Source organism: Onychostoma macrolepis, chromosome 01 (assembly GCF_012432095.1).
Source record: "Onychostoma macrolepis isolate SWU-2019 chromosome 01, ASM1243209v1, whole genome shotgun sequence".
Taxonomy (NCBI): domain Eukaryota; kingdom Metazoa; phylum Chordata; class Actinopteri; order Cypriniformes; family Cyprinidae; genus Onychostoma; species Onychostoma macrolepis.
In genome coordinates this window covers 22,861,567-22,881,471 of record NC_081155.1, presented here as the reverse complement: position 1 = coordinate 22,881,471, position 19,905 = coordinate 22,861,567, and the positions used below count along the sequence as shown (strand labels likewise).

At 36.5% G+C, this 19,905-nt stretch overlaps 2 protein-coding genes across 2 annotated transcripts; both read left to right on the top strand.

Moving 5' to 3' along the window:
* The first annotated feature begins 893 nt into the window (after positions 1 to 893).
* On the top strand, positions 894 to 6,179 carry mmaa (metabolism of cobalamin associated A). The gene is made up of 7 exons (XM_058777746.1): positions 894 to 1,068; positions 1,929 to 2,351; positions 2,444 to 2,566; positions 3,246 to 3,416; positions 3,535 to 3,620; positions 3,995 to 4,144; positions 5,531 to 6,179. The coding sequence occupies exons 2-7, from the start codon at positions 1,958 to 1,960 to the stop codon at positions 5,816 to 5,818; spliced, it is 1,212 nt and encodes a 403-aa protein (XP_058633729.1). The 5' UTR covers positions 894 to 1,068; positions 1,929 to 1,957; the 3' UTR covers positions 5,819 to 6,179.
* A 4,476-nt stretch (positions 6,180 to 10,655) lies between these two features.
* Positions 10,656 to 18,400, top strand: zgc:152968 (uncharacterized protein LOC564848 homolog). The gene is given in 17 exon segments (XM_058769331.1): positions 10,656 to 11,026; positions 11,635 to 13,421; positions 13,910 to 13,996; positions 14,190 to 14,394; positions 14,485 to 14,687; positions 14,841 to 14,981; positions 15,091 to 15,106; positions 15,109 to 15,204; positions 15,311 to 15,382; positions 16,068 to 16,208; positions 16,374 to 16,487; positions 16,571 to 16,644; positions 16,876 to 16,980; positions 17,064 to 17,179; positions 17,268 to 17,406; positions 17,563 to 17,683; positions 18,026 to 18,400. Coding segments are annotated over 17 exon segments (3,633 nt in total). The 5' UTR covers positions 10,656 to 10,902; the 3' UTR covers positions 18,118 to 18,400.
* The last annotated feature ends 1,505 nt before the right edge of the window (positions 18,401 to 19,905 follow it).

Genomic DNA, 19,905 nt, shown 5'->3' with positions numbered 1-19,905 from the left:
AAATAAATTATTAAATCGTTGGATTTGTTTTGTAGTAAAATGAATGATTTAATGACTGAATGTATCTGATGATCGGCACATTGGAATAAGGCATTTAAAAATACTACACAATATCTTCAATGGTGAATTTTGTTTGTGCAATGTGATAAAATGCATTTATATTGTGACAAATATATATATATATATATAGGCAACACTTTACAATAAGGTGTCATTTGTTAACATGAGTTAATGTATTAACTAACATGAACAAACAATGAACAATGCATTTATTAATATTAATATTTGTTCATTTTAGTTAATGAAAATACAGTTGCTCATTGTTTATTCATGTTGCATTAACTAATGTTAACAAACACAACTTGTGATTTTAATAATGCATTAGTAAATGCTGAAATTAACATGAACTAAGATTAATAAAGAAGTATTGTAGAAGTATTGTTCATTCTTAGTTCATGTTAACTAATGTTGTTAACTAATGAACCTTATTGTAAAGTGTTACCTATATATATATATATATATATATATCTGCCGTTAATAAATACATACAAAAACGTTATGACCTTTTCACAACGTGGAAAAACGCTTTTATTGTGGTTGCTGTGTTGATAAAGACGATGAAACTCTATACTAGATTAAAATATATATTTTTAATAATATGGTACTCCATTACAAATAACTAATCACAGCTGACTATAAACAAACCTACAAATAAACCTACAACATCATAATCTAGTTCTTGAAGCTGGGAATATTATTATTATTATTATTTATTGTTGTTATTTTTATTTTTATTTATTTTTGTGTGTGTGTGTGTGTGTGTGTGTGTGTGTGTGTGTGTTCAAATGGGGACTTTAATTTTGAAGAGGGAACACTTTTATTTTAAAAAAACATTGACGTTCCTCACTTGCACGACCTCGGTGCATTTGTGAAAGTGTCACAGCTGATTTGGGGAACCCGTGGATATATAACTGAAGATTTCCCTTATTAATTAATCTGCCCAAATAAAGACAGAACCTGAACTACAGATGGGCTTAAGACGATAAACCGATGATTTAAGGACACTTGGTGAGCTTTGAATGATAATGTTTTCTCTTCCAGATTTTCAGGTTCCTGTCCTGTCCTGTCTGATTCAATGAACACGCTGTCATTTATGTGATCGGACTGAAATGTGTTATGAACTGATATGATCTAATAACAAAGATCAGTTGCTCCCATATAATTAATAATTTACTATGGTAAGAAACTATAGTTTTCGTCCAAATATCCTGGTTACTACAGGTTTCTTATTTATTTATTTATTTTAATTTTATGAGCTAATATGGCATTTCCATATTGTACAGAGCTTTCAGAGTCCATCTCTGTATTATTAGTATATTATTATTATTATTATTATTATACCTATAGAGTCTACATCTGTATTAACCTCTGTGTTTTTGTAGTGGCTAATACCAAATTAGCACAATGTTGCAATAGAAGTCCTTTAGGTAAATGTCCGTGGCCCTAAATGTATTATTTTAAACTATTATTAAATGCACAAATACAATGTTTTTAAGATAAAAAGATTGAATATGTTTGATAAAATATTTTATATTTTTAAATAAAAGGTTTGGCCTCGAATGTTTCAAATCAAAACGTTCTAAAACTTTATCAGTAACTACAAACATTTGGTAGCAAACAAGCTTAATGAGTGACTGCTTATTTTAGGCTAAATTTTCAACACTGTTATTTATTAATAACATTATTTACGTAGCGTTGGACATTTTTGTCATTTTATTTCTATAGTGGTCAATAAGTAAATTAGTGTTTTAAACTCTATTTACCAAATTTTATTAATGGTTACCATGGTAAATTTTGATAAGGCTGTAATGTTTACCACTTCTTCACATGAAAGCTATTCACAGAAATGTTCTTTGCTATTTTCACAGAACAAGTTCTACACAACAGAAAAAGGAAGATGGGTCCGACCGGAGCTTTTCCAATTCTTCATCGTGTTGCTGCTCTTTCTTCTTTACGCAGTACAACGGCGTTAAGACATTCCCTTTGTAAGCCTACTGTAAAACTGTGCTATGCCTCCCTCTGCCCCCTCCAACAGACAAGATCTGGTTCAACAGAGACTGCCTTAAGTCATCACATTTCAGACCTGACTGACAGGGAGAAAAGACTACTGACCAAGCTTTATGATGGACTTATCGGGGGTCAAAGGGCAGCTCTCGCTGAATCTATAACCCTTGTGGAGACCCAGCATCCAAGGAAGAAAGAGTTGGCCCAGGTTCTGCTTCAAAGAGTGCTGGCCTTCCGTCGGGAGCAGGAGAAACGCAATGGTGGAAATCCAGTGGCCTTCAGAGTGGGTCAGTAAGGTGATGTGAACTGCAGCTGAAGCTTATTGCTGTTTGCATGATTGCCTCAATCTTCAATCACATCTTTGTACGTGTGACTTCAGGACTGTCTGGTCCCCCTGGTGCTGGAAAGTCTTCATTCATTGAGGTCGTTGGGAAAATGCTGACAGGAAGTGGACATAAAGTGTCAGTACTGGCTGTGGATCCTTCCTCGTGCACAACTGGAGGTGAACAGATGCTCAAATATCAGAAGTGGTGCTAGTTTCATCTTTGTGCTTTAGATGTTTGCATATGTATACATTTGTTTGTAAGCCACTTTAACCAGTTTTTATGTGGTAACAAATTTTCATAATGACATAATATTAATCATATTTTCACAATAATGTCATTTTCACTGCTGAAGCTGTGCACACATACATTACTAATCAAAAGTTTGGGGTTGATACGATTTTTGAAAGGTGTTTTTTAATCTTATCGTCATCAAGGCTGCATTTATTTGATCACAAATACAATAAAAACAGTAATATTGTGAATTAATATAATTAAAAATAATTTTTTTCTTTTGAATAATTTTTCAAATGTAATTTATTCCTGTGATGCAACGCTGAATTTTCATAAGCCATTACTTGGGTTTTCAGTGCCACGTGATCCTTCAGAAATCATTCTAATATGCTGATTTGCTGCTCAAGGAACATTTCTTACTAGTGTTAATACTGCAAACAGTTGTACTGCTTCATATTTTCTTGGAAATTTTTTTTTTCTTCAGAATTCTTAGATGAATGGGAAAAAAACTGTGTTGTTTGTCTTTACTGCTGATCAATTTAATGCATCCTTGCTAAATAAAAATAATTAATTTCTTAATCAACAGTTAATCTTGGTTATAAGTTGCTACCTTTTTTAATGCAGGTTCACTGATGGGGGACAAAACACGAATGACAGAGCTCTCCAGAGACATGAGCGCTTATATCCGCCCATCTCCCACATCAGGAACCCTCGGTGGTGTGACGCGAACCACCAACGAAGCCATTGTCCTCTGTGAGGGTGCAGGCTATGACATTGTGTTAGTGGAAACTGTGGGTAAGCCTTTGTTATGGTTCTCATTATGTTATAAACCATTAGCGTAATGCTCATCTTAAAAGCATCTATGTATGCAACGTAACTCTGCAGTGTCACTTAAGTTGAAATCTTTACACAGGTGTTGGTCAGTCTGAGTTTGCTGTGGCTGACATGGTGGATATGTTTGTGCTGCTGATCCCACCAGCAGGGGGCGATGAACTCCAGGTATACACACCTCCTTTACTTGGCCCCTATTCCCATAGAAGTGATTCTCTACCAGGGAGCCCGGGGCCTCAGCAAACTTCCATGGAGACCTTAAGATGACTTAAAATGATTTCAGTTCAAATTTTAATTTATAGCAAATAAAATATTTGTATTGGGTAGAAACTGTGAATAAAGCATAAGAAATATGAGAAAATAAATGTATTTTAACAATAATGCCTTGGATTCAAAAAGATCCTACTTTTGAAAGAAACAAACTACTGCCATAGAACATTATCTGAATTTTCTGAACCCTTTAAGTTTTATAATGTCTCATATTGTGAATGTTTGTTTGTGAAAGTCTTGCTGAGAATGGTTTATACTGTATTTTTAAAAAGGGAATCAAAAGAGGAATTATTGAGATGGCTGACTTGGTGGTGGTTACAAAGTCAGATGGTGAATTGGTTGTTCCAGCACGGAGGATACAGGCAGAATACACAAGTGCCCTGAAGTTACTTCGAAAGAAGTCCAAAGTCTGGAGACCAAAGGTGTGCGGCTTTACAATCATGCTTTTAATTCACAAATTGCACATACTCTACAAGAAAATAATTCTAATTCAATTTGTTCAATTTATTTTTATTTAGCGAAATATAATATGACCATTCATTCTGCAAAGTCTCATCTTGTTTATAGCCATTTAAGAATCAGGTTTTAGCTCATTTCAGAACATACAGATTTGTTTGAATTGTTTTTAGATGTTAGAGGGAAAGATTGGGAAAAATTCACACACACACACACACACACTGCCATTCAAATGTTTGGGATCGGTAAGATTTTAATTTTTTAGAAGAAAATAACATTTTTATTCAGCAAGAATGCAAGTTGATCAAAGGTGACAGTAAAGTATTTTACATTGTCAAAAAGATCTCCATTTCAAATAAATGTTGCTTTTTTTAAACTTTCCATAAGAAAGAACAAAGAATAATGTTGCAACAATATTAAGCAGCACAACTATTTTCAACATATAATAAGAAATGTTTCTTGAGCAGCAAATCAGCATATTAGAATGATTTCTGAAGGATCATGTGACTCATAGTAATACAAATATATTCAAAATAAATTGCAATAATATTTCACTTTATTACTGTTTTTACTGTATTGTTAATCAAATAAATGCAGCCTTGGTGAGTGTAAGAGACTTTTTTCAAAAACATCTTACCTACCCCAAACCTTCCAGTAGTGTGTGTGTATATGTGTATATATATATATATATATATATATATATATATATATATATATATATATATATATATATATATATAGATACCTCTTATCCTTATTTTAACATGTTTCCTTCTTCCCCTTCCTCCCATATAAGAATTACTTCCATGTTAAACTTGTTTTATTTATGTGTCCTTATTTTCTGCTAAAAAAGATGTGTCCTGGCCTGCGGAGTAGTCCCGGTCATGCTCTGCTTGGCGTTGTCGAGTCTTTCCTCTTTGTCCCCTCACCCCCAGTATTACTTCTACCCGCAGGGCACAGAGCCAACATAGGCAGCCCTTTGAATGGCCAAATGCTGCCTCATGCATTTCACTGATTAGAGGCCACCCACATGGATGAAAACCGCTAAAGCCTTTGTCTCCTCTCAGCAGCATGATTTCTGAGCTCCATCCCTGTACTGGAGAATGCGACGGTCATATTGATTTTTTTTTTCACCCTCCCTAAAGACTCTAGTATATAGGTCTTTCAGTGAAAACGAGGATAGAGTGATGTGTGTGGGCGAGCGCCCTTTACGTTTCCACATTCTGGCTGCCCGCTTCCATTCTCTCTGTTCATTTCTTCCTCTGCTTTCTGTTTTTTAATCTTTCTTTAGCTCTCCACATCTACACCAGCACATTTTATATGCTTTGTTTCTCTTTCCCATTTGTGGTCAGGTGGTCCACATATCTTCTCAGACGGGACAGGGTGTGCCTGAACTGTGGGATACCATGCTACAGTTCCGGGACGCGATGCTGAGCAGCGGGGAGCTCCGAGTCCGGCGGCAAACTCAGCAGAAGGTGTGGTTGTGGAATCTGATCCAGGAGAACGCTCTACAACACTTCCAGCAGCATCCAGCGGTGCGTGCCGAGCTCCCGGAGCTGGAACGAAGGGTCACGTGTGGAGATATCTCACCAGGCCTTGCTGCTGACCTCCTTCTGAAAGTTTTCTCCACCGTACAGTGATGGAAGGCCGTTCCATGGGAAGCTATGAGCCAAGGCTTATTGGAAAGATTTAACAGAGTCTTACAACATTTGATTTCTTCTGATTGTGTTTCATATGGTTTTAAAGGATTTTAATAACTGATGACATTTGATAATTATGATAGGTGAGATAATCGGCTCAGTATTATCTTGCAAATTGTATTTAAAGAAAAGGAAATGAAATGATTAATAACTTTTACACCTTTTGGCCTGAAATCTGTTACTTGTATGGGACTCAACAATAAAATATAATTTTCTGTTGGTCCATTTGGGCCACTGATTCATTTTTATGTTTTTTGATTTATTATTATTTGATTTGTACTTGCCTACAAACATTTACACTGATCTCATAAAATAAATAATTTATTAGAAAAAAACAAACATTTTCTTAAAATAGTTATATATAATGTACACATGGTAATAATATATAAAACTAGTTTTAAAAAAATCTAGAATTACTATATTTTTTGCTTTTTTTTTTTTTTTTTTTATTCTGAGAAGTTATAATATATCACTTTTGTTGGAAAACAATAGCATTCGGTGGAAAACATTGCTGTTTGATTTTTACTTTCCTGCAAACATTTGCACTGATCCCATAAAAATAAATTCAATAGAATACAATGCAGTCATTTTTTCTTTATACAGTAAAATATTATACAAATGATTGATCTTTATCAAAAAAAAAAAAAAGAAGTGAAAAGGTTTTGTGTGTACATGACTGAACATGACTGACTGTTCATTTTTCCTTGATACAGTATATTTTCTTGATAAAGTAAAAAAAAAAAAAGTATATTCAAACACACACACACACAAACATTCTGAAAAGATATATAAACTCTTGTTGGAAAAACATTTAGTGTAAAACATTACTGTTAGTTTTATTTTTTTATTTTTTTACAGGCTATTCATCCTGAGATTGTTATCCTGGTCACAAATTTCACATATCTTGATAAAAGATATATGAAATCTGGAACTTCTATGGAAGATTCCATTCTATGTAAATTACCTTTGGTCTTTTCAACAATATATTATATTAATGTATTTTTAAATAGAAATCCTATAGACTGTACACAGATGCCTTGTAAGCTACTAACATGCTGTAGTATATACTATTGTGATAAATGTTTCACTGTGGAAAGACTAAACCTTTGTTTAGTCTTGAGGTGTTTGTTCCAAATCACCAGAACAGAGTTATTTTTACAATTACATTCTCTGCAAGTCAGCAAATGATATTGCTGATCTTACATCATAGCTCCATTACATGAATTTAAATGAGCTCATACAGTAATGCGTTTTCCAGTAGTTGATGTTCTCTCAGGCTGGCACTAGATGGACCTGCAGACCTGGAGAGATCTTTGTCCATTATGTAAATAAGCTCCTCTGCATGCCACTGCTGTTTGTCTCAGCCTACAATAGTGTGCTGTTGGCCTGCCCCTTACAGACTCAGAATATGCTGACTGCGATTCCAGTCCTGTTCATTCCTGTCCTGATGTTGTACCACAACTGAGATTTACACACTCTGAAGAGAATAAGCCACGTTGAACGCTGCCATGTTGTAGCCCAGCATTGTTCTGTTTCAATAAATCCCAAGTTCATGTGACCTCGTCTCATCGCTTTTGTTCTGCAAGCTGTGCGTGTTTGCGTACAGACACGTCCTGCCTCCTGTGCACATGCTTTCTAGTCATTATGCCTTGTGCTTCTGTCTTATGACTCAGACTGGAATGCTTTGTGAATACTGATGAACTCCAAAGACCTGAGGGCCGCCCTCTCCATCAATCACGAATAAAAGCTCTTGGCCCTTCTCTGTAAACAGAGATACGTTAGATCTAAGTGTCTGGACTGTATACCCGCAGAGCCCAGAACTGTGATTTGTCTGGAGGAAACCTTCTTCAGTTTATGATATCATGTTGCAGCCTAAACAGTGCTTACATATGCATTTAACATTGAGAAAGATTAAATTTGTTGTAAGAACACGCAGCACCCAAGGTCTCACTGGAATCTCCTATCAAGTTTAAAAGTTGTAAATACGCAGTACTGTACAGAAGTAATGTTTTTTAAGAAGTCTCTTAAGCTCGCCAAGGCTGCGTTTATTTGATCGAAAGTACAGAACTGTAAAATTGTGAAATATTACTACAATTAAAAAAAAAAAAGGATTTTCTATTTGAATACAAAATTGTATTTATTCTTGTGATGCAAACCTGAATTTTCAGCATTCTTCAGTGTCACATGATCCCTCAGAAATCATTCTAATATACCGACTGGCTGCTCAAGAATTTCATATTATTATCATCAGTGTTGATATTTTTGTAGAAGCATGATACATTTTCTTTGATAAATATCAAATTTAAACAGCATTTACTTGAAAATAGTAAACAGTGAAGCAGTTTTTTTCTCTCTAACAAATAGTAATATAGAATTGCACCAAACAAATTAATAAGGCTTTATTTTAAACAATGTTATTCTTTTTAGGATTGTTTTCTTTATTATGATGAACAGTTGTATAGCCATGGTAAAAACAATCAAAATTGATTTTAATACATTAAAATCCACATCATAAAAGAGATGTATTCAAGCAATTGTGAACTGCAGTGTATTTTTGAACAAATCGATAGGGCAAAAAAGTCACATAATAAAGTCACATTTTATCTGGAATCAGAAGGCATTCACAGTCATGCATGCTGAGATAATGTTAGCATTCAAATAAAAAAGAATAACAAACTGAACAATGACATGCTACTCTATTTGGGCCCCTATTTAAAATAAATGTAGCCTTAGTCCACCTATAAAGCAACAGTTCCTTGTAGTTTTGCTGGTCTCTCCGTGCTGTGTTTGTGCTATTTGCCTCTCTTACATCTACACTCACATGTGCATGTGCTCGGCAGACTGCCTCGCCGTCTCTCTAGTGACTGATGAGTGCGTAAGGCATTTCCTTCAGGGCTGTGAGCTCAGTTGCTGCAAAACGATCCTATGAGTGACAAACTAATGGGACAAGCCTGGAAGTGTGCAAGGGAGTAATACAAACTTCGGTTGGCACACTTAGACTGGACCGGCAGTCCTTTCAACAGTAACTAAAGTGATTTCAGCTCTGTTGCGATAAGCCATTTGTAATCCCTGTAGCCACATCTGCAAATTACAGTATCAGTCTGAAGGGTGTTCTCCTGTTGCGGAATAAATATTAAAGGGATAGTTACCCAAAAAATTTAAATTCCAAGCCTGGTCCCCATTGCCTGACTTCATGGTGTGGACAAAAAATACTTGTGTTCAACTGACACTGGAAAGTCATATGTTTGGAATGGCATGAGCGTGAGCAATGATGACAGAAGTTTATCGTTTTTATCTTGGTGAATTATCAGTTTAAAACCTTTATTTTTAAACTTTAAGGTATGGCAAATTAAAATATAATATTACAGGTATTGTTTTGTGTGTGCAAATGTACAGCTCCCAAGGCTAAATGCTTTCAAAAAGAAAATGTTTGCTTCAGAAATAAGAGAAGAGGAATTCAGTTGACCTCTGGTAATATATTTGAGTGAATAATTATTCTTAGCAACTATTGAATGATGGTATCGAATAGAGATGAATTCCTCTGAATAACTCAGTGAAAAGCAGGCTGCCGCCCGTCTTTGCTTAATGAATTCCATCTGGTCTCTGTCCCAAAATCAGGGTTTGATCAGGGCATGGTCCCACTGGTTATACTATTGCCTCCAAAATGCTGATGTCAAAATCAACCTCTTCAGATACAAATGTATTTCCTGGCAGCGGCGAGTGGCTTTTTTCTGCCTCTACCCTCAAGCGGTAACTCAGCATGGCTTGTGTTCTTGATGGTAATGGAGTGTCTCGAGATGGCAGGCAAACTCTCCTCAGGCCTCTAAACTCAATCCTTTTTAATCCCGGGTCTAATTGCTCGCTTTGCCAGCCAAAGTGAATTCAGCTGCTGGCTGTCTGTGAGACCAACAGTCCCTTTAGCACAATGTAATAACATCATAGATTTACAGAAATTAAAAATTTAAACAAAAGACAGCAACGTGGCAGCTCGCCTGTCAAAGAGGCCAGCGGCCTTCGTACTCCTGTTAAAACGAAAGAAAAAGAGACATCAAGAGCAGCGTGCCATTCGTCTCCCTCGCTGCTTTATCCCTCCCTTAAAAGTAAAGTTTAAAAAAATAGTGGGTATGAAAGGAACAAACCCATTGTACTCTCCTTCTACCTGTCCTCACATATTTTATACATATATAACTCTATTGTCATGAGCAGATGAGGAGATTATTTAAGTCAGGCTGACACAACAACCTTCCATTGTGGTGCTGAGTTTTATTCTCCACAGAAAATATCAAAATCTAGTTTTATTTTTTCAATGGTTTTGTTATGCACTATTCATTTTCAAAAGGATGAAAAGTATTTAGCCTATACATGATTGCATTTGCAAAATCCTGTTTTTGATTTGATTGTTTGGAAGTGTGTGCAGGGGTGTTTTTCTTTTTATTCTGTGCATGCCATAACTTGCTGAGAAAACAAAACTAGATTTGCATTTTTAGAAGGAAATTCCATGCTTGCAAAGCAGCAACAGCATGGAACTAATCGCTACTGTCAAAACCCTGCAGACAATTAGCATTTTCGAGCCATAGATTCCCTAAAGAACTTTTTTCTTGCGTTTTGAATTTTGTTTTAAGATAAAAAATGGCATACAATCACAGCTCAAATGTGAATTATGAGCCGCTATCCGTGAGTTTTTAACTAAGCGATTCATTGAAAAGATTCGGCTCAAAAGAACGGTTCATTCACGAATCAAATATCGCTACCAATCAGCCACACCTGGGGATGGATTAATTAAAACACTACAGCCAGCGATGTGGCCAAAGTCCTTCCCAATTTCACAAGCTCTAGGCCTACATACTTTTGATTAGAGCAGAGCACCTCTTCCTCACACTGACTTTGTTGTGTTTTACATCTTAAGCGACTTTTGAAAAATGTTATCATTAGATGTTGAACCTCACAAGAGATAGAGAAAATGCGTTATATTGACTATCAACAGTGCACAGAGTAACTCGGTATTTCGTGTGCTGGCAGCTCTTATGTTTCCTTCCACAGCTCTCTTCCATGAAATTGATTGTCCCTTTCTTCGGTGGGGACGATGCAGTCGACCTTATTGTTTGTATAATCACGGCAAAGACAATACGTCTGGCCTGACTACGACAGGTAAATAAAATCATTGTTGATTCATTGTTATTACACGCATTTCAATAGTTTTCAATCGCATTTTTCAATCGAACTGGATGACAGCGTCTAAAAGATTCGAACTGAATGCGTTTTTGAATAGTAGCTTCGTTTCGGAAGAAGGTTTTGATTAATGGGCGAAAGTTAATAGTAGCATAGAAGAAATGTGCACGAATCAAAGTTGGGTTTTAATAACTATTAGAGTTGTAATAGTTGTAAGTCATTTAATATGCCACATGGTAATAATAAATCACGTCAAAAAAACCGCTGAATAATTTTGACTGATTCTTAATCCGAAAGAACCGATTCACTGATATGAACTGAATGCATGACCTCAGTTAATTCAGTGCTTTTTTTTTTTTTTTTTGTCGCTGACATTTTGATTATAATTAGTTATTACTCTAGTTTTCCCACTCTTACCTTTTTAATATTCTAAAAAGTAGCCTAATTTCCCAACACGTGAGTGACAAATAGCTAATAGAAGGGGCAAAAAACATCTGTATAAAAATTATGCCCCTTTAGAGCATTGTTTTTGGGAATTTATTTTTATTTATTTTTTGTAAAACTTTTTTCCTTTGCTTCATATTTAGAACTTGGAGATCCTGAAGTCACTTCTTCGAGTGGAGCCTCTCACACCACGGAGGATAGTTATGCTTGCCTTGAGGAATTGGAGAGGATCAACAAAGAAATAGAGGCCGTAAAGTGTGAGGTGGAGAAAGAACAAAAAAGATTGTCTCGCTATCAGACATCGCAGTCCCTCGTGCAGACCGATGCAGGTCTTTGCTCTGAGAAATATTTGAGAACCAAAAACAGTAAGGCTAAAGACCAGAATGGAAACCATTTGAGATACAAAAAACCTGTTTCCACAAGTAAGTATGTGGTTGATCGTGCCAGACCCAAGACTGATTTGGAATATGACCCTTGTTCCAATTTCTCAGCAGACTTATTATCTAGCAGCTCAGTAGACTGTAAGCTAAAGTCAACCGATAAAGCGGATACTGAACATAGCCTGAAGAATAACCGAACAGGAAAAAATGTTCAGCCTCTCTCCTGTCACTTTGATGACTCTGACGATGAAGGTACCTTGGTAATTGACATTCCACCTTCAGCAAAAGATCAGGTAAAATGCAAGACCAAACAGAAAGGCAAGAGTACTCCACATTTACCTGAGGGGAATTATGCTGTTAATAATGATCTTCTTGCAAATGACCAAACAAAACCCAGGCAGCACAAGGAAAAGTTGTCATCTGATGGACTTCAAAGTCATGAAATTAAAAATAGAGTGGTTGACCAAGAGAAAGAAAGGACCTCAGTGAAACCTGTGATTCCTCAAGAACAAGAGTCTTCTGAAGGGGAACTTGTCATTGATGTGTCACCTCTAGAAGATGAACACAAGCTTTCAAAGCAGTGTGGAACCACAACCAAGGAACTACCCAGATTATGCCCTATTAGTGATGCCCCAGCTGAAGATGGTAAAGAGGCTAATGAAGGGCCCTTAAATAAACGGGTAATGACTGCAAAACACTCTGTAAAAGAAAGCAAGCCTTTTCTGGAGGATGTAGCGGAAGTGTCTGAAGCAGTTAACTCAACGAATCTCAATATGGAAGCATTTGTTACACAAAAAGAGGAAAAAGCTCACAACATGGAAAACGTCCTGCATGACATTTCTACATGTCTAGACAATCTGAGAAGTGAGAGCGAGAGGATCAAATGCAATCAAGATGTTAAGATACTTCCTGTCAGTTCTGTTTATGGAGATGAATATATTTCCTCACAGTCTCCTGCGGTTGTCGTACAAGATACAACTTTCGAGGCAGAACCGCAAATTGACATCTCAAGTTATGCTCAAAAGTCAGAAGTTATTCTTTCTAACAAGATTTCCCAAGAGCAAGCACTTCAGCAGTACTTTGCCATGGTCTCATCTCAGTCCTTTCCTTCATCCTTACCTAAGGTAGAAGAGCACAGATGTGGTCCACACTCTCAAAACCTGGCTGAAACATCTTGGCCGACTATTCCAAAAAGTCCTTTTGAACAATTTGTTCAGAATATGCCTGCGTATGTTTCAGGGATTGACACCGGAACGGTTTCTGCACCAGCAGTTAGTCAACTAAACCTAAGAACAACTGTGACACAAAAATTACCAACATCAATTGCATCGTTCCCTGTTCCATGTGACATACCTGTTCCTTCACAGACCTTTGCATCTGCAGCAATGGCAGGAAGTAATAATGAAGCCATTATGATTGACTCCAGTTCTGATGAGGAGCTTAGGTACTCGGACCTAGATCTTTCAGAATCTGACCCAATGGAAGAGTGCTACAGAATCTTCATGGAAGCCAACCAAAATGAAGGTCCTGTGGTTCAGTGTGATCCTCCTGTAAGTTCATATATCGTGTAATTTTCTCTTATGTAGATCTTCTGTTGTGTGGCCACACTACTGTTCAAAAGTTTGGAGTTATTCATTTGTTTGATCAAAAATGTTGTAAAATAGTAATTTTCTTAAATATAATTACAAATTAGCTCTTCTATTTGAATACATTTTAACATTCAGCAGCCTTTACCCAGTCTTCAGTGTCACATGATCCTTCAGAAATAATATACTGATTTGGTGCTCAAGAAGCATTTCTTATTAGAATAAATGTTGCTAGGCACTGGTTTTTACTGATTGATCGAGTTGAATCTGTGTTTGTTGGGTCGTGGAATGTCTAAGATGTGATGTAATGTAACTTGAATGTATGTATAATTGGCCTTATAAGTGTCTTTATTGTCATTGTAGTCAATTGATTGTTGTATTGTTTTTTTATGATTTTTTTTAACACTGACCCCACATTTTTGAGCGGTAATGACCGCTCCTCATATTTTCAGGAAGAAATATTAGAGGCCCAGGAAACTGAGAAGTCCAATTCAATTGCTGTGCTGAAGAAAAGGGTGGCACATGTGGCAAAGTTTGAGGTATGATATTCATTCTTTGTTTTGTAATATTAAAAGTGTATGTTTTTTCAACAAATTAATATTGTCAGTTATATATTTGCTCTCAAAAGTCATTCCAAAACGGTGTTTGTTTTTTTTGGGGGGTAGCACAAATACTGACAATTTTATTTCTGAGTATAACGATGCTGTTTTTGCCTTCATCTTTATTCAACAGCCAGCCAATAAAAGCAAAGCACAGATTATCGTCCCTTTTCGAGAAGGAGGCTCCCAGTTGACAATTCCCTCCAGAACTCAGTTATGCCAAAGAAGAACAGCCATTTTTACTGCTGCTGTGAAAGGGTGTCAGTCCCAGGCCATAAGCAGTGCTCCAAAGAAGGTTTATACACCCAATGTAATTCATTCAAGTACAGTGCAAAACTGTAAGCATCATATACAGTTCCTTATCTTATTGCATTGGTCAGTCCTAATTTAGGGAATTGTCATTTACTTCTGTTTTATTTATTTTTAAGCCTGTGTTGGTATTATTCCGTTTGGTACCGCTGTACAGCTGGGGGCGAACTTGCACCTTCTCGTACCTGAAGGAAATTGTGCTTTACCTCTGACACTGATTCCCACCACAATGTCCATCCAACGGCCACCTCAGCCTCCTCCATCTTTTCAACTTTCACAAACTCTACATCCTCCACAACCAGCCAACTACACACCAGCTAAGGTTTACCTCGCTCTACTAGTCTGTCAGTGTTGTTTTCTCTTGAGACCCTTTTCTACAAGCCAGGTTTCATATATTGTAACATTTAATTTTGTAGTCTGTTTTGTGGCGTTGAGATAAGGATAAATATTTTTTGTGTGTGTGTGCATTGTGTAGGCTATGGGTGTCAAACGAAAAGCAAAAGTACGTCAAGAGGTTGGGGCAAAGGTGCCACATGATGTTCGTCAACGCTACGTGAACCTCTTCGTGGAGGAGTTCCTGAAATCATCTGTGACGGTGCAAGATGCGTTTGAGAAGGTCTGTGTGTAAGAGAGAATGCATTATTTAAAGCCCTGACTGTTTTCCAATGTGTGTTTGTTTGTTTTTTTTTTTTTTTTTTCCCAATACATCTATTTCAATGCTCTAGGCTCTGGCAGAAGAAAAACCATTTATGACCGCAGTATCAATAAGCTCAAGTATCTAAGCATAGCTGTCAATGCACTCAAGAGACTTAAAAACCAAAACATCTTGCCTGCCAAAGGTATGTTTGTTATTTATGCATGTGCTTTTGTTCAAATTACTGCAGCCACTTTTGTTTACTGCATTGTACACTCCTATCAGGTCACTCTCCTTATATGTACTTACAGCTTCCAGTGAGCGAGATCAGCATGTGTCTAGAGGCAATGTACCACTAAATACTCAAGCACTTCAGGGACCCGGTAAGAGCTGGCTCTCATTTCAGGGTCAAACTAGAGAGCTCACATGTGTCGCTATAAATCTTTTTTTTGTTGTTTTTGGATGGAGTTTATTAAAATGCACAGTAGGCTGTACTCTATTTTCATATTGTGCTGTTTATATGTAATAATAATAATAATTAAAAAAAAATTATTTAAAATTATTTTCTTAACCCCTGCCAATTAGTGAGTATACTGACACGCACTGGGACTATATACACCACTACACTACTATTCAAAAGTTTGGGTATTTATGTTCAAGGCTGCATTTATTTCATCAAAAATGCAGTTTAAAGAGTAATATTGTGAAATAACAATTTAAAATAACCATTTTCTATTTGAATATTTTAAAATGTATTTTATTCCTGTGATGGCAAAGCTGGGTTTTGCAGCCATTGCTCCAGTCTTCAGTGTCACATGATCATTCAGAAATCATTTTAATATGCCGATTTGCTGCTCAAGTAGCATTTCTTGTTTCAACATTCACAATAACATGGTTTCCACAACTAGATACATTTTTCTTTCAGGGTTCTTTGATGAACAAAGTTTAAAAGAACAGAATTGATCTATTTATCTACTTAAATTCACTATTTAAGTCTTTACTGTCACTTTTATTTTAGATTTATTAATTTATTTAGATGAATTTAAATGTCTTGTTTTACTGATGTAGGTGATTTGACACTTTATGAGCAACTGAAGGAACACGTTCTATCTGAGGACATGTTGCGAGTAAACAACTTCCCTCGTAAAAATAAGGATAAAGCTGATTTTGCCATCCAGTATGGAGATACCAAGAAGGGCATAAATGACCGTGAGTGTAATGGTTCATAATCATGTTTAAGTTGTGGTTTTCAAGTCACCGTATGATTTGATTTTACTGTTAAAATCAAGGCAAAACAATATTTAACTTTTAATATAATTGAAGCTATTGGGGGTTTGAAGCCTTTTTAAATAATTAGGAATTCTCTGGTTACAGCATTGAAGAGAATCTGCTGTCGATGTGGAACAACATTTTCTGTTGACAAAAGTGGAAAGCACACCCGCAGAGAAGAGTGTAACTACCATTATGGAAAAGTCATAGAGAATCGAGGTAAGAAAGGCTTAGAATGTCTTTAAAAGTGACATTTGTATTTCTAGCGTTATCCATTGTGTACTCTGTATGTGTTCTCACAGTGCCGGGAGGTGTTGAGACGCGCTACAGTTGTTGTGAGAATGCAGTTGGGTCATCTGGATGCCAAGTGTTCAATGTATTTTAATTTGTGTTGGAATTATACTCATACTCATACACTCAGCCTTTGTCAGAGGGGCTGAAAACATTTCACCTGCTTTGTCTGCACTCCTTTATGCCATGATTTCTCCTTGAACTGGGTTTTCAATTGTGATTATTGTAGCTTTTTACCAAGCTAATAATCTAATATTCCATTTTCAGTGACTACAGTTGAAACACTCACTGGATGTTCTAATGTACATGTTTACAGCTTCATGTCCATGATGCAGTAAGTCTTCAGGGCTTTGTGAACAGTCTTCCTCAGTCTTCAGTGGCCAAAACATGTCCAGGAGTCTTTGCTGTTGACACACAAACAGTAAGGCTTAAATGAACCATAATTGGGATTAAAAAAAGAACATTTTAATGTCATTTTATTCATTTAAATTTGTGTCTTACCAGTGTTATACGACTCAAGGTCTGGAACTAGCAAGATTGACTGTGGTCAACAGCAGTTTGCAAGTTGTCTTTGACTCCTTTGTCAAGCCTGATAAGGATGTCATTGACTATAATACCAGGTGGGGTGGTTTTAATTTAATATTTGAATCCATTTCAGAAGAGCGAACTGTAATATGTTGTGAATCTCAACTTTTTAATCCTGCTCAGGTTCTCAGGCATCAGCGAGGATGACGTGAAGGGTACCAACTCATCTTTGTGTGATGTACAAGCAGCTCTTTTGAGCTTTATTACTGCAGACACAATTCTGATTGGCCATGGCTTGGAGAATGACTTAACTGCTCTCAAAGTGAGTTCTAGTGGAAAGCTCTCAAGGTTTTTGAGCTATTTGTTGCTGGGATTCCGATGTAAACCTTTTCAACTTGGCATTGGCTTTTAGACTCAAGTTTGTGGTTTTGATTAGAAGCTCCTAAGAACTGCATTTTGGTTGTTCTGCCATCTTTAGATTATTCACAGCACTGTGATTGACACCTCTGTGGTGTTTCCTCATCGTCTGGGTCTGCCACACAAAAGAGAACTTAACAGTCTGACTGCAGACTATCTCCGGAGAATTATCCAAGAGAGCGGTATGTTAGCCTGTTAATAGCATTCATAAGAAATGACCATAAACAAACCTCACTGAATCAGAAGCTGTAGCTTTTAACTGGAGTCCAGGTGTGTATATTTATTTTATTTTTTTTATGGCACATTTTCCATACACTCAGAGGTAAAGTAGGGGGCAGCGTACACAAGGGACCGTTCAGATGTGTTTAACTCTTCCATGAAATTGCTGTCAGAGTAATTGAGTCAGTAGTGAACGGAAACGGGTCTATTGAGCACACCTACCACCATGACTTGCATACACCTAAACAACTCATGCTTGTTTCTCAATAAGAAAACAAACAAAACACATTTTTCATTTGCCACAGTGGCGGGTCATGACACACGCGAGGATGCCACGGCATGCATGGAGCTCATGCTTTGGAGGGTGAAAGAAGACTCCAAAGTGAAAAGATGGTGACCAATAAAATGTATTCATTTTTCTTTGTTCATTCAAGGCACGAATCAGTGCATTTGGTGTTTTTGCTTGCATACAAATCTGTATTTGGGTGTTGGGTATTTAATTTAGTTTACTATAAATACGTGTATGATATTGTATATGCATAAACTCTTTTTTGTTTGGCTTTACACTGTTTGTCTTTTTTGTGGGCTTATAGTACACTGTGGGAGTAAATCTTTCAATTCCAAAAAAGGGAATGAAATAAAAGGCAATAAAAATATATCTGCATCATGTGATTTCTTCAATCGTATTATATCATCCACAAGTGTTGATTGGCATCCAGGTTTGTGCAATCATGTGTAATGAGCTAATAAGAATCTGCTGCTTAGCACCACATGTATTCAATCTTATTCATTAGACAATGAGAACAGAAGTGACTCACAAGTGACCTTTTACTGCTTTACTTAAAAGATAACTTTTTCTTCATATGTATCTCATTTTATTTAAAGTTACTTTTTCACCAGTTCCTTTCCAACTGTGGTGCTTTTAGTATCCAGATCAGCCCAACGCAGCAACATACTTGCATGTATAAACCTTTCCTTTTTTACTTCATCGGAATAGTGCAAAACTTTGTTGGCACTTACTCCACACACACAAAAATCATGGACATGATTCGAAAAGGTTAATTGGCCCTGAAAGAAAATCTCACTTGTACTCCCTGTGGTCAATAATCTATAATCTGCCAACTGTCGTCTTTAAAAGGAGGCCAAACTGAAGTCTGTGCTCCAAAGCATTCAAAATTTATCACAGTTTAAGTTGGAAATTACATTTTCTGTTTAATGCACAAAACCATTTTGATTTATAAAGATCATTTCAGATCATTTGCCAGCTGTAGGTAATCACAACTTCATAGTTAACCTAATTCGTAATGCCAATAATAGTGTATTTCAGACCTGAAGGGCTTCTAGGTCTGGCGTTATATGTTGACCGCTGAGAGTCTGACCCAAAACCAGAATCCTTTGAATTCATTCTGATGGGACTGAATCCGGGACCAGGCTACTGCTCTGAATTGACTTTTAAATGGCTCCTGGTGGAGTTTTACCTGCTGCTTGACTCTTTCCACTCTTTTGACAGGTGTTTGAGGGCCGTGGCTGCAGTGAAAAGCCAGTGTGAGGGCTGGTGAAACAGTGGGCTGACATGCCCGGGAGCAGTGCCAGGGCGCAGTTGGTGCTGCCCGTTTGGGCTCATGCTGTACAAGCTGTGTGAGCGTGGCCCAACTGGCTGCTGGGAATGCCTCAGCGACAGCCCTGGACTACTGTACCAGCATCCAGACGAACACACTGCTCTTGGCACAGAGAGAAAGAAACCAGATGCTCCCCCTTCCAGTCGGGAATGTAGGAAAATCTGTTTGCATGGAGATTAATGATTAGTTTACAGAATATTTTGAAAGACATATAATCAATATAATGTTTGTGTGATTAGATTTCTTTTATTTCAGCCCCATATACAAATGTATTATATGCATTATGATGTAAATATATATATATATATATATATATATATATATATATATATATATATATATATATATATATATATATATATATATATATATATATATATATATATAACCTATTAGAAATTGGAACAAGTTCATGTTTCATCTTTGCATTTACTTATAGGCTATAATATCATGTATTTGAAAAATATTCAAAATATATAAACATTTTTGTATGTGTTGCATATAAATGTTATATCTATTGACATATGTATAGGGTTGGTACATATAATACCATAAAAATCATATAG